General features: G+C 39.1%; 1 protein-coding gene across 1 annotated transcript; it reads right to left on the bottom strand.

Moving 5' to 3' along the window:
- Window positions 1–322: 322 nt before the first annotated feature.
- Window positions 323–24,272, bottom strand: LOC6048493 (myotubularin-related protein 9). The gene is made up of 5 exons (XM_038260957.1): window positions 23,843–24,272; window positions 23,723–23,772; window positions 17,837–18,771; window positions 17,151–17,773; window positions 323–1,463 (listed from the first exon to the last, which is right to left on the bottom strand). The coding sequence occupies exons 1-5, from the start codon at window positions 23,940–23,942 to the stop codon at window positions 1,444–1,446; spliced, it is 1,728 nt and encodes a 575-aa protein (XP_038116885.1). The 5' UTR covers window positions 23,943–24,272; the 3' UTR covers window positions 323–1,443.
- Between the last annotated feature and the right edge of the window lie 410 nt (window positions 24,273–24,682).

Here is a 24,682-nt window from a genome sequence, read left to right as displayed (position 1 = left end):
AAACTCTTAACATTGCGTGTGATGGCCAGTTTAACGGAAACACATTTTCACTCAATTTTTAGTTGATAAAAAGGTGCAAATCGTGATGAGCTTGTTTGTTTTGATTCGTTGCCACGAATGTCAGTCTAACTGGTATACATTTTCTTTTATGAGATCGTAGTGTGCTGAGAAATCATCCAGGACAAATTTATCGTAGAACACTAATGAACTGATTTCTCGTCACACTTTTTGAGCAGAAATTTGTTCAGAGTTCCACGGATGTGCGGCAGTGGAGTGGCTTGTGATACTATCGTTGTAATGAAAAAAATCCGTTAACCATTTTGTTGAAAGTATGTCTTCTTTATCTCATGCTTATTTTCCAGTAAATAACAGCAGGTAATGTACACGTTTAATAATAATAATTACACGTTTTTCTTAATAGTCGGCTTCGGTGCCTCTTAGTTCTGCTGCTTAGTGCCTCTAGGCTTGGTGAGAGAGTAGCATTAAATACGGGGTTTTTCTTTATTCTCTTCTGCAGTCGTCTTTTATTGTTATAGACACCACTCCTATTTTCATACGGCACCCTATTTTAGTTTTCTATAAAAATAGGTTCCTGCGTTTCGCAGTGTTTTGGGAGGGATAAGAAAAGATTTATTTTCCTCCTTTTTTTTATTCTTCTTAGGCGTGATTCAGTTTCAATATGCTTCCGAATTGACACTGGTTTATGATTTTAGTTCGTCTTAGTTATCGAATCAATGAGTTATGCGCAGTAAAATAAAATAGAGACCACTCGGATGCTCTCCCGTTTGAGGATTTTTAGGCTGCAATTTTTTTTTGTAAATTGAGCCAACCCTCAATGTTAGGTTAGGTTAAAATCGACGTTTAAAAATAGTACAGAGAGTTTAGTCACTGGGTCTTGGGAGGGTTTTTAGTATGGTTCTATTTTAAGTGTCCAGCGAATCAATGTTGAAAGGCTTTCTAATCTTAGGCACCTTTAAGCATTGTTTCGCCCGGATTTCTAAGCTCAGCTGAATGTTAGTTTTCTATTTGTTATGTGTTGTTTGCTTTCGTGTCGGTTTGTGTGTTATGTGTGTGTGTTGGCTGTGTAAACTTACAAAACTATTTATTCGGTGATATTGTTTGTAAAATATTTAGTCTTTGTAGTGTTTTATAACATTGAACAATTTATTTGTTTTTTTTTGTTGTGTAGTTGAAGAACAGATAAGAGAGAAATTGTAAGCATTTCAAAATTGTACAAGGTGATCAACAAAGGTAGATAGACAATTTATTCACAAGACATTTTTCAAGACAGACATTAGACAATGCTCACCAACACGCAATTGCGTATGGCAAGAAATTTAATAGAAATTACAGTGGATTGGTGGTGCCTTTCGGAAAGGGTTCGTTAAAGTCAAGCGGTCGTTTCGTCAGTCCAGGGTCGTCGCCTTTTTTTTTCGTGTGTGGTCAGTCGGGGTCCAGGGCGTCTGAAAAAAAAAATGCATGCAAATTTGTTTTAAAGATTTTGAGGCTGTCTCATTCGCAAAAGCTGTCATTTTTCTCTAGCAACATATTTAATAGATATTACAGTGGTTTTGAATTTGAATGGAAAAAAATCCCAAAATTTACAAAATAATCAAATGACATCGCTTCGCACAGGATGCAATTCTGGTCCATCAAAATGACTGAACACTGGGAAGCAATTAATCACAAGTGACCTTCATGATGAAAAATCAAAATTATTATATAGATAACAGTAAAATTAATGAACTTTTTGAGGCGCATGCAAGCGTCTACAGTACTCAACAATGTATCTCTAGCAACATATTTAATAGATATTACAGTAGCTGTTCGATACAAATGGGAAGACAAACTATTATTAACATTCAGCATTCAACAATTAGCTTTTGAACCCATTGACGCGGCATTTATGCTAATTTTAGAATACTTTTGAGTGAAATTGTGAATCCCAAGAACAATAGGAAGTTTGACGCAGGTAAGACTAGTGCACAGTATTCGGAATAGCAAAATTACGTGGAATAAATTTATAACTCCTTTATTTGACGTCCTAGCCAAAACCTTGGGAAAAGTTGTTGTACTTGATAAAGATTTTCTTTTGAAGTTATTGACATACAGGGTGACGACCTTCCCTGGTGTCAACCAAAAACTAATTTTGTTGGATGACGTTGTAGGGCTTTGGTGTCTTCGGCAAAGTTGTAGCTCTACGCCATTTTAGCAAAAATGGTCCAAAAAGCACTTTTTTGGTGATAACTCAAAATGTTAGCATTTTAGCGGCCTACTATGTCCGGAAGAGTTGTTTATGACATAAAATTACACATCTTTGCCGAAGACAGCAAAATGTTTTGAGCCTTTATTGAGGACTTATAACTAGGCTTAGTGATTTTTCACGCTCGAAAATAGCAAATTTCACGGAGACCTCAATTTCAAAACACAAAATTTCACGCAAATTTCGCGGAACGTGAAAAATGTTAAAATAATTCTGGAAATCTGTATTTTAATCACAGAAAACACTTTTTATGCTTCATACAGAATGAAGCATGAAAATAAACTCAAAAAATCTTCACCAGGTGGAAACTTTTATGAAAATTGAAAGATTTTTTTGTGTCACGTTCAAACACAATTTTCAAAAAAGTTTCCACCTGGTTGATGGATGGGCTCTATTTATATTTTGAAACAAAACGTAGGCCATGCGTATTCTCATTTATTGAACTGCTTTTTCAATATTCGACTAATAAACCTTAAAAGTTTTCCCTAACTTGCTAATGTTTTATCAGTTTACATTTTATTGAATTTCATGTCAAAGCAAAATTTAACAATATTGTCCAGCAAAAATGAGTAAAATAGTTTGAATTTTCTGCGATATTTAGCTTATTTAAAAAAATATATGGTTTTCATCTCTCTTTTCAAAAAATAAATTTAAAATCAATAGACAAAAATAATAAAATTTGCAACGAAATCAAAATTTTTTATTAAAAATTTGAACAGAAAGCAAAAAAGGAGGTATTTTTAAGGTTTTATCCCTTATCCCCGAATCCCACTTTCCCGAATCCCATATCCCCGAAAATCATTCCCCCGAAAATTCCACATCCCCGAAAATCATTTTCCCGAAAGTGCCACTTCCCCGAAAATCATTTTCCCAAAAATTCCACATCTCCGAAAATCATTTTCCCGAAAATTCCACATCCCCGAAAATCGTTTTCCCGAAAATTCCACATCCCCGAATGTCATTTACCTGAATGGCCATTTTACCGAACTGCCGTTTTCCCGAATTTACATATACCCGAATTATTACTTCACCAAAAAATCATTTTTTCCGAATGATGACCTAAATATAAACTAAATTGTTAATTAGGGATTTTTTTTTAATAAAAGTATGACGTTAATATTAAATTCTCTTACGTGTTTTGTAAGATTAAAAAAAACAAATAACCGTAGAAGGCCATTAATAAACCACGCGGATAATTCAAGAGTGCGGGGTATTGAGATCATCCACGTTCCATAAAAAAAGATTTTTTTTTTTTTGTAGAGGCCATTTTCAGCAAAGGACAATTTTCCAAAACGGTATCTACGTGGTAAGGATAGAACAGCAACGATAGCTTTATGCGACGACTCGATGCGCAGGATTCAGTTTGTTCTAGATTTTGTTTAACTGAACTAATTTGTCTTTATCAATTTAGATAGGCTGGATGAAGGCTTTGAACAATTAATTTTTATTTTTTTACGTCCAATTCAAGTTCTGCGTGTACGTACACAAAAATTAAGTGAGGTTAAATTTTGTCAGCCAGCAAAATCAAATGGTGCACTAGTGTGCGTACGCGAAACGTCATAAAGCTCTATCCAGGTTTTTAAGCAAAGATGGCGTTCGAATGTTGAACGTCCGAAATGTCAAAATCGCGCAAGAGCACCAACATTAGAAAAAAAATGTGGCTGTCATGCCATAGCACACTTTTTTCGTAATGTTGGGACCATTGCGTGATTTTGACATTTCGGGCGTTCACCTTTCGAACGCCATTTTCGCTTAAAAACCTGGATTGTGGACATGATATCTTATTGATCGCTACTTCCCCGAACCCGGTCAGGCAGGTATGGCGGTTGTCCAGAACCGCGCGCGGTTCTGGGCAACGGCTATACCCGCCTGACCGGGTTCGGGGAAGTGGCGTTCGGGGAAATGGCCGTTCGGGATTATGGTCATTCGGGAAAATGATTTTCAGGGATGTGGAAAATTAGGGGAAGTGGCCATTCGGGAAAATGGTTTTTAGGGGAAGTCGCCATTCGGGGATGTGGCCGTTCGGGGAAATGGATCGTTCCGGGAAATGATTTTCGGGTAAATGACATTTCGGGAAAGTGTCTTTTCGGAGATGTGGCATTCGGGGAAATGTCTCTTGGGGAATGTGGGTTTCGGGGAAATGTCATAGATTCATTTTTAAACATTTACGAGAATCATCAACCCAAATAATCAAAAGTCGTAAAAATTAAACAGGCCTCAGAAAAAAAATCTGAAATGTTTTTAAAAGGTGATTTGAAAGATAAAAATATTTTTCATTTTATTTTGAATAAAACTATGCTTGATTCTTTTAATTTCTTTTGAAATTATACCTTTCAAATAAAAAAGTAATAAATGTTTTCTAACAGCGAATGAAAATATTATAAAATTTGGTTACTTTCTAAAAAAAACTGAAAAATCTTAACAATTCTTCAAATGGTTCAAATCGAGCTTTTCAATTAAATACTAATGAAATTTACTTAAAAAGTTTTTATGGATGAGAGGTTAAGAGAAAATTTGTAAATTTCAAGCATTTCACGAAATCGTCAAAATTTACTAACCCTATATTAGTAATATAGGGTTCACTCGCTTAATTCTGCAGTAGTTCTTAAGATTATTTTTATTGCTATTCAAATTTGATGAAATATTTTGAGAATAATCATTGCAGTTTCACTCAAACATAAAATGTCACGGGACTTCGCGGAAAAAAGCAAAATTTCGCGGATTTCACGCTGTCCGCGAAATCGTGAAATTTCACTAACCCTACTTATAACCATTTTTAAGAGATTTTGAGCTTATTTTCAAGTTGCGTTGTTTTCAAAATGGCGCATTTTGCCGCAAAATCGAACAGTGCACCTGAAATGCGGGGGAAAGTGGGGGGCCATCAAGGTATACACTTTCAAATACATTTCCTGAAAATATCTCCGTGTCTATCGATGTCTATTTTTAGATACCTTAATTTCAATTTGATGGTTTTTAATCACTTTATTTATAAATGTTATTCGAAATCATAATGAATACGAGGTGAAAATCGGTAAATTGAAGGATAAATTGACCGATTTTTATGGAAAATACTTTGTCTATGAAAAAATACGGCACCCTTTCGAAAGTGACCGAATATTAAGGGAAATATTTAATTTTAAATACGAAAAATTATTTAAAATTTAACCTTACATTATTTTTGGGCTAAACATGTTTTTATTCATAATTTTAGAATGTGTGTCATAATTTTAAACAAAAACAATGTGTTTTCCATAAAAATCGATCAATTTACCTTTCAGTTTACTGATTTTCACCTCGTATTCATTATGATTTCGAATAACATTTATAAATAAATTGATTAAAACCCATCAAATTCAAATTGAGATATATAAAAATAGAAAACGATAGACACGGAGATATTTTCAGGAAATGTAGTTGAAAGTGTATAAGTTGAAAGTGAGTTATCACCAAAAAAAAGTGCTTTTTCGGACCATTTTTGCCAAAATGGCGTATATCTCGAGTAGATTAAGAGCTACAAATTTGGCGCCTTGGACAAACTTTCATGAAATTTTCTCCTCTACAACTTTGCCGAAAACACCAAAGCCCTACTCTTCCGAAGACACCATTTGGCTAGGACGTCAAATAAAGGAGTTATCCATTTATTCCACTCAATTCTGCCATTCCGAACACTGTGCAGATATTCATGTGATTAGTTATTTAGAGGGATTGATCACAGTAACGACGAGCGGAAACTCACTATAAATAACTTCCACGTGTTGGCAACTGCAGGGCACGCGGGAATTAATCCGACAATTAACACTATAAAACAAAGATATTTCTGGAAAACCTTGGACCAGGATACCTTCGATTTTATAAAAAGATGTGATAAGTGCCAGAGACAGAGAAACAAGAGTTTCCGCACTAAAACTGCAAATAGTGCATTTGAAAAAGACTTTTCGGACATTGTAGGACCATTGTTGCCAGACGCGTATGGGAACCAGTACATACTGACAACCCAATGCGATCTGAGCAAAAAATCAACACAGAACAGAATGTATGTTCTCTGTATTTACAAAAATGTGTGAGTTGCTGCAAACTGAAACACTCCATTCGACAGCGTATCACCATGAGACAATAGGATCGTTGGAAAATTCTCATAAAGTTCTTGGGATTTTTTTACGTAAAATTACGTAAAATTTTGTACGTAAAATTACAAAAAGAACTCAACCGGTAGTTGTAGTTTATCTCTTGCAACATATTTAATAGATATTACAGTGACACAAAAAGTCTTATCGATGCGATCAAAGTTGAGCTTTGATCATCATCGTCTGCGGGAATTAGACAAGCAGTTTAATTAGCGACAACTTGTAAAGAGAAAATAAATTCAGTCGCATGTGGAAAGTTGATCGTGTAAGTTCATTGTCAGCAAAATGTCACAGTCCCTGCGGAAGCGGTCCAATTTTTTTTTGTTGAATACGCTTTTCCGCGCATAATTTTTTGTTTAATATAAAAATGTATAAAAAATTTCCTGAATTGGTGAGTGCAGAAATTGCAGCTCAAACAAAATGTTCACCACGACGCCGAATGTGTTGCCCGGATTTACGCAACTGCCGCCCAGTGTGCGTGAGTCCAGCCCTGTGTCGCTGTCAGCGACGGCGCTGCCAACGTGACAGCGAGAAATGACGCAGCGAGCAAAAAGACAGAGCGAAAATTCAACCCGTTTCGAGACGCGAACGCGAGACACGTCGCGCAAGTGTAAATAAAGGTCAAAAATTTGAAAGTTTTCTAAAGTAAAAGGTGTAACAGCAAGCCCCAGTGTTTTTATCACTCCAGAAAATACAGTCCACCCGCAGAATCCAGTTGGGGGATTTGGCCCCAACACAATTCAAAACATTGAACTCCCATGTGAGTTCAATGGAGATTTTTATTATGTGCAAACCGAAATTGCTCCAAAACTTTTTTTTAGCATCAGGCGTTTTAACGCTTCTAAAAACAGAGCAATTATGACCCTGGGGTCGTTAAAGTGGATTTCTTGGCTTTTTCTCATGCACGAACCGGCATAGTAATTTAATTGATAATCTGAGATTATTGCATTTGAATATTGAAGAAAGAAATAAACTCATGGAAATCTTAAAAGATAACCATGATGTTTTTCATTTGAAAGAAGATGCTCTTTCATTCGGCCGTCAGCATCCCCATGGACGTCCCCCATTTGGATAGTCCCGAAAAAAATGGATGCTTCGGGCGAACAAAAGTGGCGACTTGTAGTCGACTACAGAAAACTGAACGCCAAAACGATGGACGACAAATTTCCTATTCCAAATATTCCAAAGCGAATTTTTGAAAAAAAAGAGGTTAAATTTTTGGGTCAAACCCTGATAAACCCTGAAAAAAGTTATCAAAAGCTGGCCTTTGCCGAAGAATGAAAAAGAATTAAGAGGATTTTTTGGAATTCTTGGCTATTACAGGAAAATCATAAATGATTTTGCCAAGATAGCAAAACCACTTACCGATTCATTAAGAAAAAATGAGGGAATTAAACCTTCCAAAGAATTGGAGCTTCTGAAAGATGCAAGTATATTTTAACCGGAAGTGATATTTTACAATACCCGGATTTTTCTAAACAATTTATTTTAACTAAAGACTGCTTCAAACTCTTGGCGCTGTATTGTCTCATGGTACTATTGGAAGTGACAAACCAATTGCTTCTGCTTCACGTACTTTGAATAAATCAGAATAAAACTATTCTACGACAGAAAAGGAGTTACTTGCTGTCGTTTGGGCCTGTAAATACTTCAGACCATATTTATAAGGAAGGCCATTCGTTTTATATCCGGATCACAAACCTTTAACATATGGTTTGAATTTGAAAGGTCCTAATAACAGATTGATACATTGGCGTTTGGCGCTCAGCGAATTTAAAATTGAACCACGTTATCGACCAGGTTCTCAAAATGTAGTAGCTGATAGCTTGTCACGATTAAAACAAGATTTAAACTTACAAGAAGAATCCGACGATATCAGTGCCCATTCAGCTGATACAGATGATTAAGAATTCATAAAATGTACTAAAAAACCTATAAATCACTTCAACAACAAAATTATCTTCAAAATCGGTGCAGAAAAAATAACCTTTATGAAAAAAAATTTCCTAGCATGTTCCGGAGAACAATAACTTAATTAATTTTTGGAGTTCCAAAGATCATAAAAATTTTTAAGGAATACATGGATCCAAGAAGAACAAAAAAACTAACTATTAGAGAATCAAGGATTATATTCGAAGAGCTCGAATCGACCTCTGAACCTGAATGACGCCTACTCCTTCATCAGTGTAACCAGCTTTTATCACTGTAATCATCTCATATTCAGCTTTGATGTCCCAACAGTTTCGGAAATCATCTACGACAGTGTTTCTCAACCTTTTGCGATCCATTCCCCCCCTTGACTGATTTCCAAGAACTTCATTCTCCCCCCTTATTTTTAATTTACTGGTATCAATGCACAAACATAATAATTTTTTTTAAGGTTTGCAAAAAGATTAAAATTCTCATAACAAATTTAAGTGTAGTTCACGCAACAAACTATCGAGAAATTAAAAGTGAGAGTGTGTGCGTGCAACATGGAGTTAAACTTTTTGAAAAGCCTTGGTAAGCTTCACAGCAACTGCACAAAAAGTTTAACTCCATGTTGCGATTTGACAGCTCGATAGAGCAATTCCACCTCAAATCATGATTTTTTCTAGTACTTTTGTACCCGACCTTCTACGATTTCAATGAAACTTTGTAGACATGTTATCCTAGGCCTATATAAGCCATTTTTGTGTATATGGAGCCAATAGTACTCGAAAATATTGAGAAGGGCGTAAGGTATTTAAATATTTTTGTATTTTGTAATTTAAAAATTACTGTATCTCGAAGCCGTTGCGTCGTATTAAAAAGTGGTCAAAGACAAACTTGTAGGAAATTGGAAGGGCTTTCTGAAAAAATTACACTGAAACAAAAATACATGCAACATCCATGAGTTTTTTTTTTTATTTTCATGTCTAAGACTTAAATTTAAAGGTGATGTCACGATTTTTTTTCGCTCAAATTTTTTGGGAAATAGCCTAAAATATAACCAAAAGACTAACGAAAAATGCAGGATTGTATGTCTCTCCTAAAAAATTACAAAAATCATTTACTAAAACTGTTTTTTTTGAAAAGTGGTCTAAACGTCAAAATTTTTGAAAACCGGTAGTGGGAATCAATTCTCCAGACAATTTTATATAAAAGTCTCCATATTGACCATTGTTCTATGTCCAATCCTTGGGAAGATACAGCGGTTGTAAAAATGAAAATGTTGAAAAAACGGGTTTTTTTGTGGATTTTGGCAATTTCTATATGACAGACTTGGTTTTTCAGTATCGTAAATATTTTTACCGGAAAGCTCGTCAAATTTCCCATAAGTTTGGATATAGGACAATGGTCAATATGGAGACATTTATGTAAAATTGTCTGGAGAATCGATTCCCACTACCGGTTTTCAAAAATGTTGACGTTTAGACAACTTTTCAAAAAAACAGTTTTAGTAAATGATTTTTGTATTTTTTTAGGAGAGACATACCATCCTGCATTTTTCGTCAGTTTTTTGGTTATATTTTAGGCAATTTCCTCAAAAATTTTCAACGAAAAAAAATCGTGACATCACCATTAAATTTAAGATTTAGACTTAAAAATCAAAAAATCTCATAGATATGGCGTGTATTTTTGTTTCAGTGTATTTTTTCAGAAAGCCCGTCCAATTTCCTACAAGTTTGTCTTTGACCACTTTTTGATACGACGCAACGGCTTTGAGATACAGTAATTTTTAAATTACAAAGTACAAACATATTTAAATACCTTACATCCTTCTCAAATGTTATTTTCGAGTACTATTGGCTCCATGTACACAAAAATGGCTTATATAGGCCTAGGATAACATGTCTACAAAATTTCATTGAAATCGGAGAGGGTCGGGTACAAAAATACCAGAAAAAATCCTGATTTGAGCCGGAATTGCTCTATAGCAGGTATTTGAAAACGTTTTATTTTAATGAAAATAAACTTACAGACTACGCAGGTTTGATTTTGATTGATTGATTGTTTGTTCAAACATTTTTTCTTGAACAAGAAAAGCCACTATTCTGAGCTTCTTTTCGTTTAACAATTATAAAATACATACAAATGTTAAATAAAATTCATAATTATCTGCGGATGTAGACAGATTACTCTCAAAAATGTGAAAAATTCAAACAAACTTAAACAATATTTGAAAAACTTTTTGTCAACTTCCAATTATTAAAAAAAAAACATTCTCACTGAAACCAGCAAAAAAATCTGTCACAAAAAAAAAATCTGATTGTGTCCAAAAAAATACAAATACCTTAGAAATATTAAAAAGTAACATTTTATTGTTTCAAGAAATGTCAAAATTCACAGAAATTGAAACTTTAATTACTATTTTTTGGGAAAAAAAGTGATTATACTAATCAAAGAAACTGAAAGTTGCAAAGAATGATTCAGATAATGATTCAAGACATTGAATTTCTATCGAACCCTCATTCCCCCCCTAGAATGACCAAATTCCCCCCCAGGGAGGAATTCCTCACCGGTTGAGAAACACTGCCCTAAAAGGTTTGAACTCATAACTTTCGGTTTGGAAGTGTTCTCACGACACCATACGGAAAGTCATGTAGAGCCGCTGAGGTCAGCCTTTAAAACAATTCATGGGGTTCATCGGTGCTCTTCGTCGAGTCTGACCATTTTTGATCGAACAAAGTTTCAGTGAAATAAAGGGCCAGAATAATTCTTGAGGAAGGCCAGTTCCAGATCCTCCAAGGAAGCTCAAACTAGCCAGATCCACCAGGAGCCCTTAGCAACCTCAGCAGTAGCAGCCTAGGAAGAGTCCACCCGGGACTTACCTGCTTACAAGTGAATACAGAGGAAGGAAAATCTGGTTAAGACAATTATAATTTGCCAATAAACGTCGTCGAGTAAAAAATCGTCAAGGATCAGTGCCTGAGTTCAGTGAAATATCACAAACCCAAAACCGCTCGGCTGGGTGGTGCACCAGACCAAAAACCAGATTTGAAAATCTAAAATGAATCAATGCAGATTAGTTCCTTCTTTCTGAGGGTGACCCTGTTTGAGTCACGGTCATAGAAATCATAATCGAGTTAAAGGTAATTTTCAGGCAGGCAAGAAGCAACCTGTAATCCGGTATTACAAGCGTGTGAAGTTGTAATTTGCAATTACAAGTTTTTTTCCATTTTTTCACATTCATATTTTCACATTTTTTTAAATAGTTTTTTCAGTCTTTAAATTGGTCATCTGAAGAAACCTTCAAACTTAGAAACAATGTGAAAAAAACTAAGACAATTTGAAACTAAAACAATGTGGAAGAAAATCGAATTGAGTGTATTTGTTTTAAACAAAAATATCATGAAAATTGGATGAAATTGATCATGATTTGTTATTAAAACATTCAAAACATAACAATTTAGAAATTTATTTTTTACTTTTTATAACTACAAAAGGATGATTTTCAAACGAGGGGCGTGACAAAGGCCTTAGGGAGCGTTCTTTTATTACGTAACGCAAAAAATCGGACTTTTAGACCCCCTCCCCTCCCCCTCGTAACAAAATTTCCATACAAATTTTAAAAAAATTGTATGGAGCGTAACACGGCCTCCGACCCCCTCCCCTACTGCGTTACGTAATAAAAGAACGCTCCCTTAATATATTAATTTTTGCTATTTATTGCAAATTGCATAGATTTTTAGACTTTCAGGCAAGTTTGAATAAACGTCAAAAATCTTCACACTTCATCTAGATGACGTTTGCTGTCATATTTACAATGTTGGCTGGCGCGCGTTTTGTTTATTTACAGTTGAAAGCTACTCGTGGGATAATTGGTTTGTTAAAGTTAGTTGAAATTTTTTGAAACTTTTCACAATTATTGAAGTATTTAAATTTAGGATTCTTTCCGGGACACCATGGCTGCAATTGTTGCCGAAGTGAAGCATCGCCGAGCTGCAAACAACACCGTCTATCACGCCTTGTATGGCTTTTATTTCCTCGGACTCTCAAAGGCGGAACTGGCCAGACTGTACGGGAAGCACAAAACTACTGTTCGGCTTTGGATCCAGCAGTACGAGGAGAATGGATTTTTCGACCGGAAGCATTACACGATGATTGCAAAGAAGTTCGGGAAGGAGAAAGTAACGTGGCTCATCGAGCTGTACAAGCGCCAACCTCTTCTTTATTTGGAAGAAGCCAGACAGCTCTTCAACCAAAAATTCCACGTGACGATTTCAGCCTCATCTATTTGTCGTATTTTGCGCAGTGAAGGTCTCACATGGAAGTGTTTGGAACGCCGAGCAATTCAAATTAAAGAGAGGGACGTTTACCGATTCTTTGTCGAATTAAACTCCCTCGACTGGTTGTACATCAATTTGTTGTTCTTGGACGAGGTTGCATTTGATAACAAAGGAATGCTGCGTAGGAAGGGGTATGCACTTAAGGGGGAGAGACTTGTAGTGCATGGAGAGTTTGTCCGGAAGCCACTTGTCTCATGTCTGTGTATGATCGGCCAGGGAGGATTGGTTGAATGCGCTTACACAGAAGGCACGTTTACACGTTTAAAGTTTTTTGAGCATATTCGCCGATTTGCGCTTCACAGCGAAGAGGTTCAGACGTATCCTGGCCGTCATTCCATCTGGATCATGGATGGGGCCAGGATACACTGTGACCAATATATCATATACTACCTTAGATCATTGGGCATCTACCCAATATTCTTACCTGCCTACTGCCCCCATTATAACCCCATCGAGATTGTGTTTGGTATCATCAAGAAGAGAATGCAGAAGACGTACAGTGATTTTCAGTGAGAGTGCAATATGGAGAAGTATGTGGCTAAAACTATGCAAGAGTTCCGTTTTTCAGAATGGACAGATTGTTCAGGAAGTGCGGGTATCTGCAGGGAAAATTTGACCCAACAATTAACGTTCCTTAAATCATTGTAAACCAATTCATTGAAATAAAACAGATCAAATATCCGATGTTTTATTAACTAAAAAAAAACAAAGAAAACAAGTATCTGGTCAAAAGAATCGTTTACAGCTCATGTTGATTGTTTACGGACTGTGCTGGTCATCAATGCAGTTGGAAACTTTCTTATTCAAGTTCTTCCCGACAGCATCTTCTTGGACAACAAAAGATGTTTTCATAGAGTTAATCAGGCTGCTGCTCGTATGTTCCCGTGTCTCCAGTCTCGTAATTCGATCATCCAATGCTTGAAGTCCACGGTTGAGAGTGACCTTGAAAGCTTCGAAAGCTTTGCGCACTTCTACGATGTCATCATGATAACTTTCATTCACATTACTTGCAGCCTCCAATTCATGGCGGACAGCGTTCATTCGGACCCCTTCTTGAATCGAAAACAAACTCGCCAACGATTCCGGCGGATACTGCATCATGGTGGAGCGCTGATGGGCAGGCGCACTGTGAATAGCATTGGCCCAAAGGACCAGGCCATGTCATGCCCTTTCAGGAATTTGCCGTGGTCACTTCGCAGCTTTTCGGTGAGCTCTTGCAACGCTTGAGTTGTCGCAGCTCCAGCGCGATCGTGTTCGATCGGATCGATCAGTGTATCCTTTACCTTAATCCACTGCGAACGGTTGCTGACGCTCAGGAGTAAACGTGCAAAAGGAGAGATACTTTGCCGCGCCAGCTTTGTAGCAAATGTTGTTTGTTGTCAAGAATGTTGTCGATTGTGTAGGGTCTGCGTCCGGATAGGAACAGGGCGAACTGCTTGAAGTCTTCCTCCGTTGGTTTTTCTTTCGTACTCCACCTTGGAGTACTTTCACCATCAGGATTCGTCTCGAAAACAATCTCTCGGTTCAAATAAGCACAGGATAGGCCCCAAACTCGTGTTACAAAGTCCGCGCTCGAGTTCCCGGAAACCTCCCAGTGTGCAATGTAAGCACCAGACGTTTGTCCTTTAAATTCGCGTTTGTAAACGGCAAGCGTGCACATAAACAAATCTTCCGACGTGTCATGTTTACCTTTGGATTTGTTTTTACGCTTTTTTGAAGGACCACCTTCTCCTGCTGACTCATCAAACTGGTCCGACGCAGCACTGTTCGCAAACTCTGATTCATCCGGCTGCTCTGGTGCAGCACTGTTGTCGAATTCCGAATCATCCAACTGGTACGGATTTGCAATTACTGAGGGACCATCCGTGTCCCCATCTCCGGCAGGGCAATCTGCAAACGGATCCTCTTCCAGATACTGCTCCTCCATCGGAAAGTCACCAACATCGATTTCCAATGCCTCAAGCGTTTGCACCGAATCCATTTGGTTTGGAGTCTGAAATTTTCACAATTATTATAACTTTGTACAAATAGATGAATGCTTCAATGAAAATTACTCGAAAATATCCTTGTTTTTCAAACTACTAATTCAATATTGAGAGAAATACACCTCGCAAACGTTTTTTTGGTAAATAAACAAACGACAGCGGCGCAATCTGTCAAAACAAAGTTAGCTACAGTAAAGGGCGTAAATTATGGGCACCCTCAATATTTTATTGATTCCATATTTTGCTAAAATATTCATAATAAGGTAATAATCATGAGAATTTCAGCATAAAAATAAATTTTGAGAATTAGCAAGCTAAAAAAAATATTTTCCATACAAAACAACACAATAATGACCATTCTGGTTTTTGTAAAACATATGCATAAAATTAGTGGCCTTGACTGTACAGAAGTGTGCACTTTTGGTGTGCAGATAATATTTTCAGGGTCGGAGAATTTGGTGCAAAGTGTGCAATAATACATTAAGGAATTAAATTCCTCATGTCATTTGACATTTGACAGCGCCACACCTGCTTTGAAAACATTGGTTTGCTTCGTGTCTCTTTCGCGCGCTCGGCTGTCAAGTTTGTTTTGGTTTCGCGCTTGGTCGCGGTGGATAAAAAAAAGAAGCGGAGGAAATTCTGGAGCAGGACGATGCAAAAGTGCCATAGGCTGAGAAATTGCAGCCGGCGGATTTTGATTACATTGGCCAGTAGCAAATCAAAAAGCTGCGAAAGTGCGGTTTCATCGATGACGAGATTCTGGGACGCGCCTTGCGTCGGACACTAGCTGGTGGTGGCTTATGACAGCGATGCCTTCAACAAGTCGACACCGGAAGAAATGAAATTCTGTTGTCCACTCACGCTCGGACGCTGGAGTGATTAATCCGGCAAATGGTTCGACTAGCTGGTCACTTTAACGCTCGCAGGTTCAGGATCAGCGGTCAAGGAAGAGCAACCAGGAGGGAGTGAACCATTATAATTATGAGCCCATCAGGGTTGGTTACTCGAAGTGGCCTTCAGTTACGTTAAGTGGTTTTTTGTAGATTTTATTGAAAACAGACAAATAAAATAACTCAGCTCTGTTGTTTCATTTATTTCAACAAGAATCGCATCAGTTGTGGAACCGACGACGGTCGTCGGTGGAACCGTGTTGAATTGGTAATGTCTTGAAGTGTCTGGAATAACGATGCCAAGTTGCTGATCGCTGAGGACTTTGACGAGGGCGTGAACAAATACACAACTTTCCGTTTTTGGGAAAAGTCCTCATCACCGTCAACCGGCGATTGCTTTTCCATTTGGCTCATGGTAGTACGGGTCGTCACGGGACTAACGGAGGTCAAAGACTCAGCGGTGATGAGGGTGGCAACGGTAGGGACAACATCGGGGGAAACCACTTCTGATGGGCCGCGTTGAACATGCCCAGCTGTTCGGCGGGAATGGCGACGAAGAAACCAGACCAAATAAATAGGACCATTTTTGCCGAAATATGTGGCCCGTGGGAAGAATACATTTCAGCAAACGCAGCATCCAGTAGTGTCTCAATGCAGCGCTTCCGGCTGGGCCAGCTTCGATATCGTCCCTGTGCAACTTTTCCGGTTTGCCTGTGCCGCGCTGGCACTTATCTGCTCGACCTGCTCTTCGAGGACGCAAATTTTTGCACCAAACACAACAACAAACACGCGCGGTGTCAAACTGTCAAATCAATGTAGTGTAAGAAGAGGTGGCGTTGTTTTGACCGTAAACAATCGTTAATGTATTTAATTCCTGCCGTTAATTAATTGAATAATTTAATATCTTACTATTGTCGCGCCCCTCGTTTTCAAACGCCTGAATATTTCAGAACGAAAGTTAAAAGTGTTTTTTTTAAATATATATTTCTTAAATTTAGGACTAAGAAATTAAGAAATTGATCGTCTTTTCTTTCGTAAAACCGACGATCGGATCGCATCCATTCTGCTGACCAAATATTTTAGGTCACGCAGGTCCTCAGCTGCGAGGGCCTGCGTCTACAGTATGACCAAATAAAGTTTAGTTTAAAACCGGAGCTCGCCAGAGGTAGCTTAACGATGAACTGAAGATGACACCCAAAAGAAAAGACTTTACAGACATTGAAAAGACTTTACAAATCAATGATTTTTTTTGACGTTAGGAATCGATGGATCAATCGGGAAAATTTTTCATTAAAACATTAAAAATTGCAATAAAAATTCGACTGAAGTGCTAGTATTTCCGTTAGACATGGGAAATCTACAATAAACTTGTATTGATGTATTGATAAAAATGTTTGTGCACATTTTAAACACTGTACAATTCCTTCCCGAAACCATTCTTCAACTACAATCAATTGGTTGTCTTGTGAAACAATTCAAACTTATAAAGAGAAAACACAATTTTCTTGTCTTACACGCTAAAGATTGTAAAAGAGAGAAATGTACTTTTAAAGTGACTAGATTTGAAAAACGATTAAAAGAAACAAAACAAAAACCTAACTTCTCGTGTTGCGGGAATGTTCTCCGTTTCTACTTACCATCCTCGACGTCTTCGTCCGTCAGCTCCCCATCGTCGAGCAGCGCCTCCTCGAGCCGTAACCGCTGGTACTCGCGCTGCAGCTCGGCCAGCTCGCGCCTCAACCGCCGGGCCTTCTTCTCCAGCTCCTTCTCCTCGGTGATGATGGCCTGCATCCGGGCCCGGCTCTGGGTCGCCTGGCTCTGGTCCACGACCCAGCGCGTGTACATGTCGGCCCACAGGACGATGCTGAGCGGTGCCACCGATGGCCACAGCACGGTCACGTTCGGCACGTACATCGGGTTGAGCAGCGTGTCGATGATCTGCGGTCGGTTGATGTGACTCCACAGGCTGGTGGTGCGTTCGCGCACCTTCAGTTCCTTCCGCTCGCGCTCGCAATCCCCCAGGAACGTGCCGTACTGGCTGCTGTAGCTGTGCTCGAACAGCATCAGCAGGTAGCGCGAGTCGAACTCGAAGCTGCACGGAAACTGGTGGAACAGCTGGTACACGCAGTCCAGAAAGAGCAGAAAGGTGGCACTCGAGGACTTTTGGCGCTGGTTGGGCGGCGTGTAGCACGAGTGTTTGTGTCGCGTCGAGAACGGATAGCCGGCCTGCAGCCATTCGCGCTCGATCAGCGCTTGCAACCTGAAACGGAATGTTGGATCAGATTTTGACGTTGACTTTCTTACTCTTTCACTCTCTACTCACCCCTTGATCGTCCGACAGTCCGGATTGAGGATGATCTGCGCCACCGACGTCACAATCAGCGGCGTGTCCATTCCTTTCCCGCCGTGCACCACCACCGGAACGCCCTCCAGCGCCAGACACTGCGCCACCACGCACGACACGTTCATCGCGTTCAGCACGTAACTCAACCAGCCGCATCCCTCCAACCGACCAAGCCACCGATCCGAGCTCGTGCCCACGTCGTTGCACGCGTCCATCAACTTACTGAAGCTATCTAGCAAGGCCCCAACCGACGACCAGCCCGCCCCAATCGGTCGACTTAATATCCTCCACTGCGGGTAGTGCGGTTCAATTTCCGTGTTCGAACCCTTTCCCTTGCCCCACGTATCGAAGATACACCCCTTCTTACCCCCAACCTCAACGACCGCATTCAAAATCGCCTCATCCGCCCGACACCGCTTCACACCCGGCCCGGCCAGCGGTTGCGCACACCGAAACAGCACCGCCCCATTCGTGTGTCGATACGCTAGCACCGGAAAGCGGCCGCCATCGCGAAATGCCGCCGACTGGGCCAACTGATCGTCGCTCACCCCCCTCGGCACAATCAACCGCGGTCCATAGCTGGGACACAGCCGAAAGTCCGCGTTCGCACCCGTCAACCGCCACTCGTCCGTCGCCAGCAGCTTGGCAAACTCCGACTCCAGCGAGTACTCCGTGTGGCCGTCCTCGATCACGTTGTACATCGGAATGTAAAAGAACGGGTAAAGCTTCTTGATCTCCTCCAGGTTCGACAGCTGCTCGATCGAGTTGGACACGTTGAAGTACTCCTGCGGGGAGTTGATCCTCAGCTGGATGATGCGCAGATCCTTGCACTTGAGGATGATGGTGCCACCCTCGAGCACATTGTTGTTGATGTACGGCTTCCGCTCGACTATGTCCACGTTCTGGTGCAGAAGCTGGAAGAAGCAAAATGGTTGCGAGTTGTGAGAATTGGTGAGCAAGCACTCTATAGAGTGGTGATAGCCGACGGTCAGCCGACTAAACAAAGCGGCTTTTGTGCATTTGTATATACGAAAGAGGACGCTCGGAGGTTTGCAGCATGGTGACTACCCGATGTAAAATGAAATTTAACCATACAAATAAGCCGGGGAAATTTGTCTCTCTTAAGGCTATCGGGCAGCAAATCTAATTTTTTTGGGAAAATATTTATTTCTCGAATTCCAAGATGTTTTTCAAAAAACCGTCTTTAACATATGTGAACAACATCCCTAAGTGTCTCTGGGTAAAATTTGAACATGATTCATTGAGTTTTACGTAAAATATTGGCTATTTAGTGGCATATTTTGGTAGTATGTCGAATTCGCATGAATATTTTGTACTTATAAAATACAAACTTAGACATGATATTTTATTAGATTGTAGTCGAGACAATTCCCTACAATTTGGTGTATAGAAAGTCATAGTTTGCCTAACAAATATTTGCATATTTGGCTATTTCCGAAAAAAAAATTGAAAGCAAATATTTCCACGTGTTTTTTTGCACTCTCACGCTCTCTCCCGCTTTTCTGCTGTTGGGCCCGGTTACAGTGATGCCAGAATAATTTCTTGTATTTCTTCGTAAAAGTTTATGGTAAAATATTTTTGATTTTGAACATAATATTTGGTGAAACTATTTATTGGGGAAAGTCGACAAAATAGCATGTCGGTGGTCAGTTATGTCGATTTCTTGTTATGTCGACTAATGGTTTTGTGATCATGGTATGTTGCACACAAAATGAAAAACAACAGGGAAAGTATGAACATATTTGTATATATATTTATTTTTTAAATCCTATTTTTGCCTTCCTCACCTTACTGAGGAAAGGCTATAAAATCCCTTGAAAAATGAACTTCTTAATTTGACCTCGTAAACCCACCTCCACGTATACATATCGACTCAAAATCATGTTCTGAGCAAATGTCTGTGTAGATGTGCGTAGGTGGGTGGACAAAAAAATGTCACTCGATTATCTCCGGACTGGATTAACGGATTTTGACCGTATTAGTCGCATTCGATCCGTCTTGGGGTCCCATAGGTCTCTATTTAAAATCAGCAAGTTTAGTTAACTTCAAAAAACTTCAAAAGTTATGCTAAAAAACGATTTTGGCGTATGTTCAGAAGATTGTAAAAGGGTGGTTTTTGCAAGAAACCCTGTCATGTTATGCATTTTCAGAAACGTATTATAAAGACCTTTTCAATGAGCCCAAAGATCTGACAAATCTATCAAAAGTTATTAGCACTTAACCCTCTAACGCCCAGAGCTGTTTGCTTATCGTAAAAATAGTAAATGGCTTAATTTTGGTACAATAATGCAGGAAATACTTTACTTTGACCCACAAACATCGAATTGGGGCAAAAAAGTAGAATTTGAAGTGGTGCACCAGAGCACCATCAGGAAGATAAGCAACTTTTTTTTAAACCACAAAATCTCGTTTTCTTCAAATCTATTCGTTCATTTGATTGAAAACGCTTCGAAATGTGTTAAAAACTACTTATTCTTTACTGTAAGACCATATGTCTGAAGTATTCGTTTCGTTTCGTTTTCGTTTTACGGAGCAATGTGGGGGACGCGGCCTCAAGTCAGTCCAAGTCCGGTTTCTTGTGGAAAAAAGGGTAGTGGCCGAACTAGTATTGCATACCAAATGAACACCACCGGAAGATATAGGGGATCGGGAGGGAGGTGAAAGAAAATTAGTGTTGATGTGAGTAGTAAGAACTTGGATGATTTGAGCAGTTACGGTAATCTAAGTTTAACACTGAATAAAGAAAATCTGAAATTGTGATTCAAAGTAAGAAGGCCCGGAATAAATTAAATTATTAGTTAATTAAATAAGAAAATGTAACTAATCGGAGATCTATACAAAAGAAACCTATGATGTATTCCAAATTTAAAGGAAATAAAAATACTAGAGAAAAAAGATGAAAACTAACTGCCGACCTGTCACGTCCGTCAATAGTCTTGTCGTACATTACAACTAGAAACAGATCTGCCAATGAAATGTTACACTTCGTTCAAATCAACTAATCATTTAAGTCCAATTATTCATCTAACGGAAAACTATCTAACTTTAATCAACAACCTAAACTAAACTGTCTGAAAGTAAATTTAATCTCAAATCCCCGAATGTTTTATTATAACGCCAAATAAGGTAAAGGATCTTGTTTTTAAACCAGTCTTGCCGCTTCCAAAAGCCAATAAACATAAATGAACAGTTCATAAGTTGAACACTAGTAATTAAGACGACTATTTCATGCCATTCATTTCATTAGGGCATAGAGCTTTGCAAACAAGAGTGCATCTCTATTATACCTTATGTAAACTGTCATTTGAGTGAAGGAGACACACTCCTGTTCACAAAACCCATGCGCCCTTTTGAAATGTTAGGCTCCATTTGATCGTCAAGGCTCCAGTAGACCCTCGATTCGCAACAATGGTCGATACAACCATAATCCGAAAACCGTTAGTTCAACAGATTAACGAATTTTGTCCGATATCATCGCACTATTGATTGACCGAGACTCTATGGAAATTTTGACATATCAAAATGCTACGTAATAATATTTTTTTTTTAAATAAATTTCAAAATCTATTCTATCCTACAATGCCTAGAAGAGGCCTCTGTTTCTGTTGTGAGTAAGCGCTGGTTTCAGAGTTCATTTTTCAATTTAAAAGGGGTGGGAGACGACTAATTTGCTTCATGAACTTCTACTCGGCCTTGGGACCACCTCTTAAGACACTGATGGCTCCTAGCTAGGAATTAAACCTAGACACAGCGTCGAGGCCCGCTTCGCATGGCAAAAATGTTGGCTGGGGGGAAGTGATATTATCACGAAATTTTATTTTAAAGCCAACATTGCTAACGGCGTCGAGGTCCTTACTAATGCCCAAGGAAGACCATATGTCTGAAGTATTAACTACAAATTCTAAAATCTCTGCATTTTCAGGTTTCTTTGATTGGCTCATTCAAAACCCACAAACAACCATTTTCATGAAAAATGAGGAAAATAATAAAACTATCGTTCTAATAACAATGTTTTGTCTTGTTTATGAATAGTCAAAACGTTTATAAACTTTTGTTTGGATAAAAATAAGCTTTTTCTGTAATTTAGAAAAAAGTGCTCCCGAATATTTAGTTGCTCATATGCCTAGGTGGTGCTCTGGTGCACCAAATGAAAAAGGTAGAAAAACACTTAAAACCGGTCCAAACTCATAATGCTATTCACAGGGGTTCTTGTCCAAGGCTCAAATGATAGCAAAATATTTTTTGTTTCATAAAATTTTGTGTTTGGTAATTTTTACGGGCTTTCAAAAACAGGTTCTATTAATTTCCCTAAAATTGGCCCATTTTTGTTTACATTTCACACTGTAACTTTGCTTGTGCTTAACCAAATTTGATGAAATTTGGGAAGATGTTAGTATACATTCTACATGAACATCTGCAACTTAAAGCACCATGAAAAGTTGTGTCAGTTCCGAGATATTTGAGTTCAAAGTTTTGGTGCTCTGGAGTAACCATGGGCGGGAGAGGGTTAAGCGTTATTTATACACTTTTTGGAAGCCGGATCTTAGATATTTCAATGAAAATGATGTCCAGGTCCATCATGCCGAAAAATGCCACCGAGACCGTCTGGGATCAAACCCAAGCCGACTGGGTGAGAGGCAACCACGCTTACCCCTACACCACGGTTCTCGATGAACTCGTGCCAAATATGACCCGTCTGGGACAAAGGGAAGTGGGATAAAACGGACATTGAAGTTTGAGGTCCATAAAATATTAAATATCTTAAAATTGCTCGCACGGAAAAACTACCTCGAGGAGCAGGAAAAGAGGAAAAAGAAAGCAGCAGCGTCCCACCCTCCTCAGCGAGCGTAACCGTGCCGGCAGCTGGTTATCGTACGGTTCCAGCGGAAAACTCAGCGTTCCCTCCTGGATGGGGGCGTTCGCCAGCGTGGTCGCTGCCGGTAGCGGCAATGCGGCCCAGCAAGAAGTTACCGGGGAAAATCTCTTTACCCTGCCAAAGTTCTTTCCTCTCGCAGGGGAGATGATGACGCGGTTTCGGACCTGCCGTAACAAGGTGGAGCAATTCATGGCCCTTGGGGAGCTGATGATCAAGCACATCTATAAAGGATAAAAAAAACTGTGATCTAGCTCTAAGCTTTCTCTATTTCTATCCCGTTTCCCTTGCAATTTTAGTAAGTTTATTTTTTATTTTTTCTTACTCTTGGTGACACCTTTATTTACAAGCAATAACTGTTCCAAAATGGATTATGATGTAACACACAGCTGTAAGGAACTCCAAACTCTGTTTTGTACCTCAAAAGAACTGTATCTTGATTATTCACCAATAAAACCGAATTGAAATTGAAAATTGAATCGCGTTTCTTCCGATATCCGTACTTAGCTTTTAACTTTTTTTTCTATATTTTAGTTTTTCGTGGACTTATTTGGAAATATAAGAGAATTATTGGAAAAAGTGAATAAATTGTAAGAAAACGATGCTTGAGTTAATGCCAACTTCCTTTATCTATTTTGCATAAAAAATTGCTATGAAATCTTGTTTTTGCAAAGATTGATTTTTTGCCGGAAAAAAGGCTCCTCATCTTTCTGATGAAACACTTCCTGGTGCGTGAATTCAATGTTTGTCGGACAAAATAAAGCTATTCCAGAGATATAAGACCAAAATTTACCAATTTACAATATTTGAAAGCTCTGGGCTTTGAAGCCTTAAAATGATTTTAATAATTAATCCAATTTATGAACGGGTCGTCACCATGCGCAGAACAAGCACTGTCTGGACTCTTAAATTCTCTACCATATGCTAAGTGCCGCCGCAGGCCAACACTTGTTCCATTCCGGCACACTTACCCACAATTCCCGTGCTCCTTCTCGGCGTGTACTCAGGATCAGATGGTGACCTGTAATAAAAAATGGGGTTCCAGATTTAAAAGCTTGTCTCGACCCAACATTGTCCCTTCTCTCCCTTACCAGTAATGCACAATGTTCCGTCGATAGACTCCCGCTTTAACTGTTCGTACAGTTGGACTCCGTCGAGCTTCGGAGTTCTTATCAGTTCGGCAAACTCCATTTTGCAAAATCAGCAGTTTGCGGCCGCGTCGTGTCCTCCTGTTGCTTCTCGCGGCACTGTAATGTGACACTTTCTCCCCGACGACGGAGGAGGAGGTTCTAAACTTCTGACTCAGCAGAACACGATTCTTGCGACAAAAGCGCCAACTCTGCACATTTCACCAGGCCCAAATGGGGGAGCGAGAACTTGAGCAGTCGCTGGCAAACGGGCTTCCAGTTAATTGAATTAGGACTTTTGTGAGCGCTTTTTACTGTTGTTGAGCAGTAGCATATTGAAACATTTAAAACAACGAAACACAAAACACAAACACCCGAACTGCTCGGGATTTCCACGCCGACTGACCCTTTTGGGCGAAGCAAAATCAAGTCCGTCAAATGAAGTTTCCTTTTTGGCATAGATTATTAATTACCTAGATGTCTCACTTTGGGATTTTTCCATACATCAAGTTGGCGACACCCCTTTAGCGCTCCGAGCGCCACCACAGTCGAGTACCACAATTTACAATTGCTCATGGCGTAGTCGTTAATGGCCCCGTCGCGGACGTAGAACAGATCCACCTCGATGCCTGCCAAGAAAAGGAAGGAAAAAATAGGTTAGGAAAGGTATAAAAATGAATATTTTAGACGCCGAAACGCCCTCCTCTCGAGCGCATTCACGAGAGAAATACATTAAAAACAAATTTATCATGATAAAGTTGGGTGACGGACGGGGAGTTGAACGGGAAATATTTCCTCTTGAAC

This window comes from Culex quinquefasciatus, chromosome 3 (genome assembly GCF_015732765.1).
Source record: "Culex quinquefasciatus strain JHB chromosome 3, VPISU_Cqui_1.0_pri_paternal, whole genome shotgun sequence".
NCBI classification, from domain to species: Eukaryota; Metazoa; Arthropoda; class Insecta; order Diptera; family Culicidae; genus Culex; species Culex quinquefasciatus.
The sequence above is the reverse complement of the archived record's forward strand: the minus strand, read 5'-3'. Positions and strand labels throughout refer to the sequence as shown.

What these genes read in the sequence shown, in the direction of transcription:
- LOC6048493 (XM_038260957.1), bottom strand. Translation starts at nt 23,942, where the DNA reads ATGGAGTTTGCCGAACTGATAAGAACTCCGAAGCTCGACGGAGTCCAA. An exon ending in CGGAACATTGTGCATTACTG is followed by an intron (nt 23,773 to 23,842) that starts GTAAGGGAGAGA and finishes TTTTTATTACAG; the next exon opens with GTCACCATCTGATCCTGAGT. An exon ending in GGACGAAGACGTCGAGGATG is followed by an intron (nt 1,464 to 17,150) that starts GTAAGTAGAAAC and finishes TTTTTTTTTCAG; the next exon opens with ACGCCCTGGACCCCGACTGA.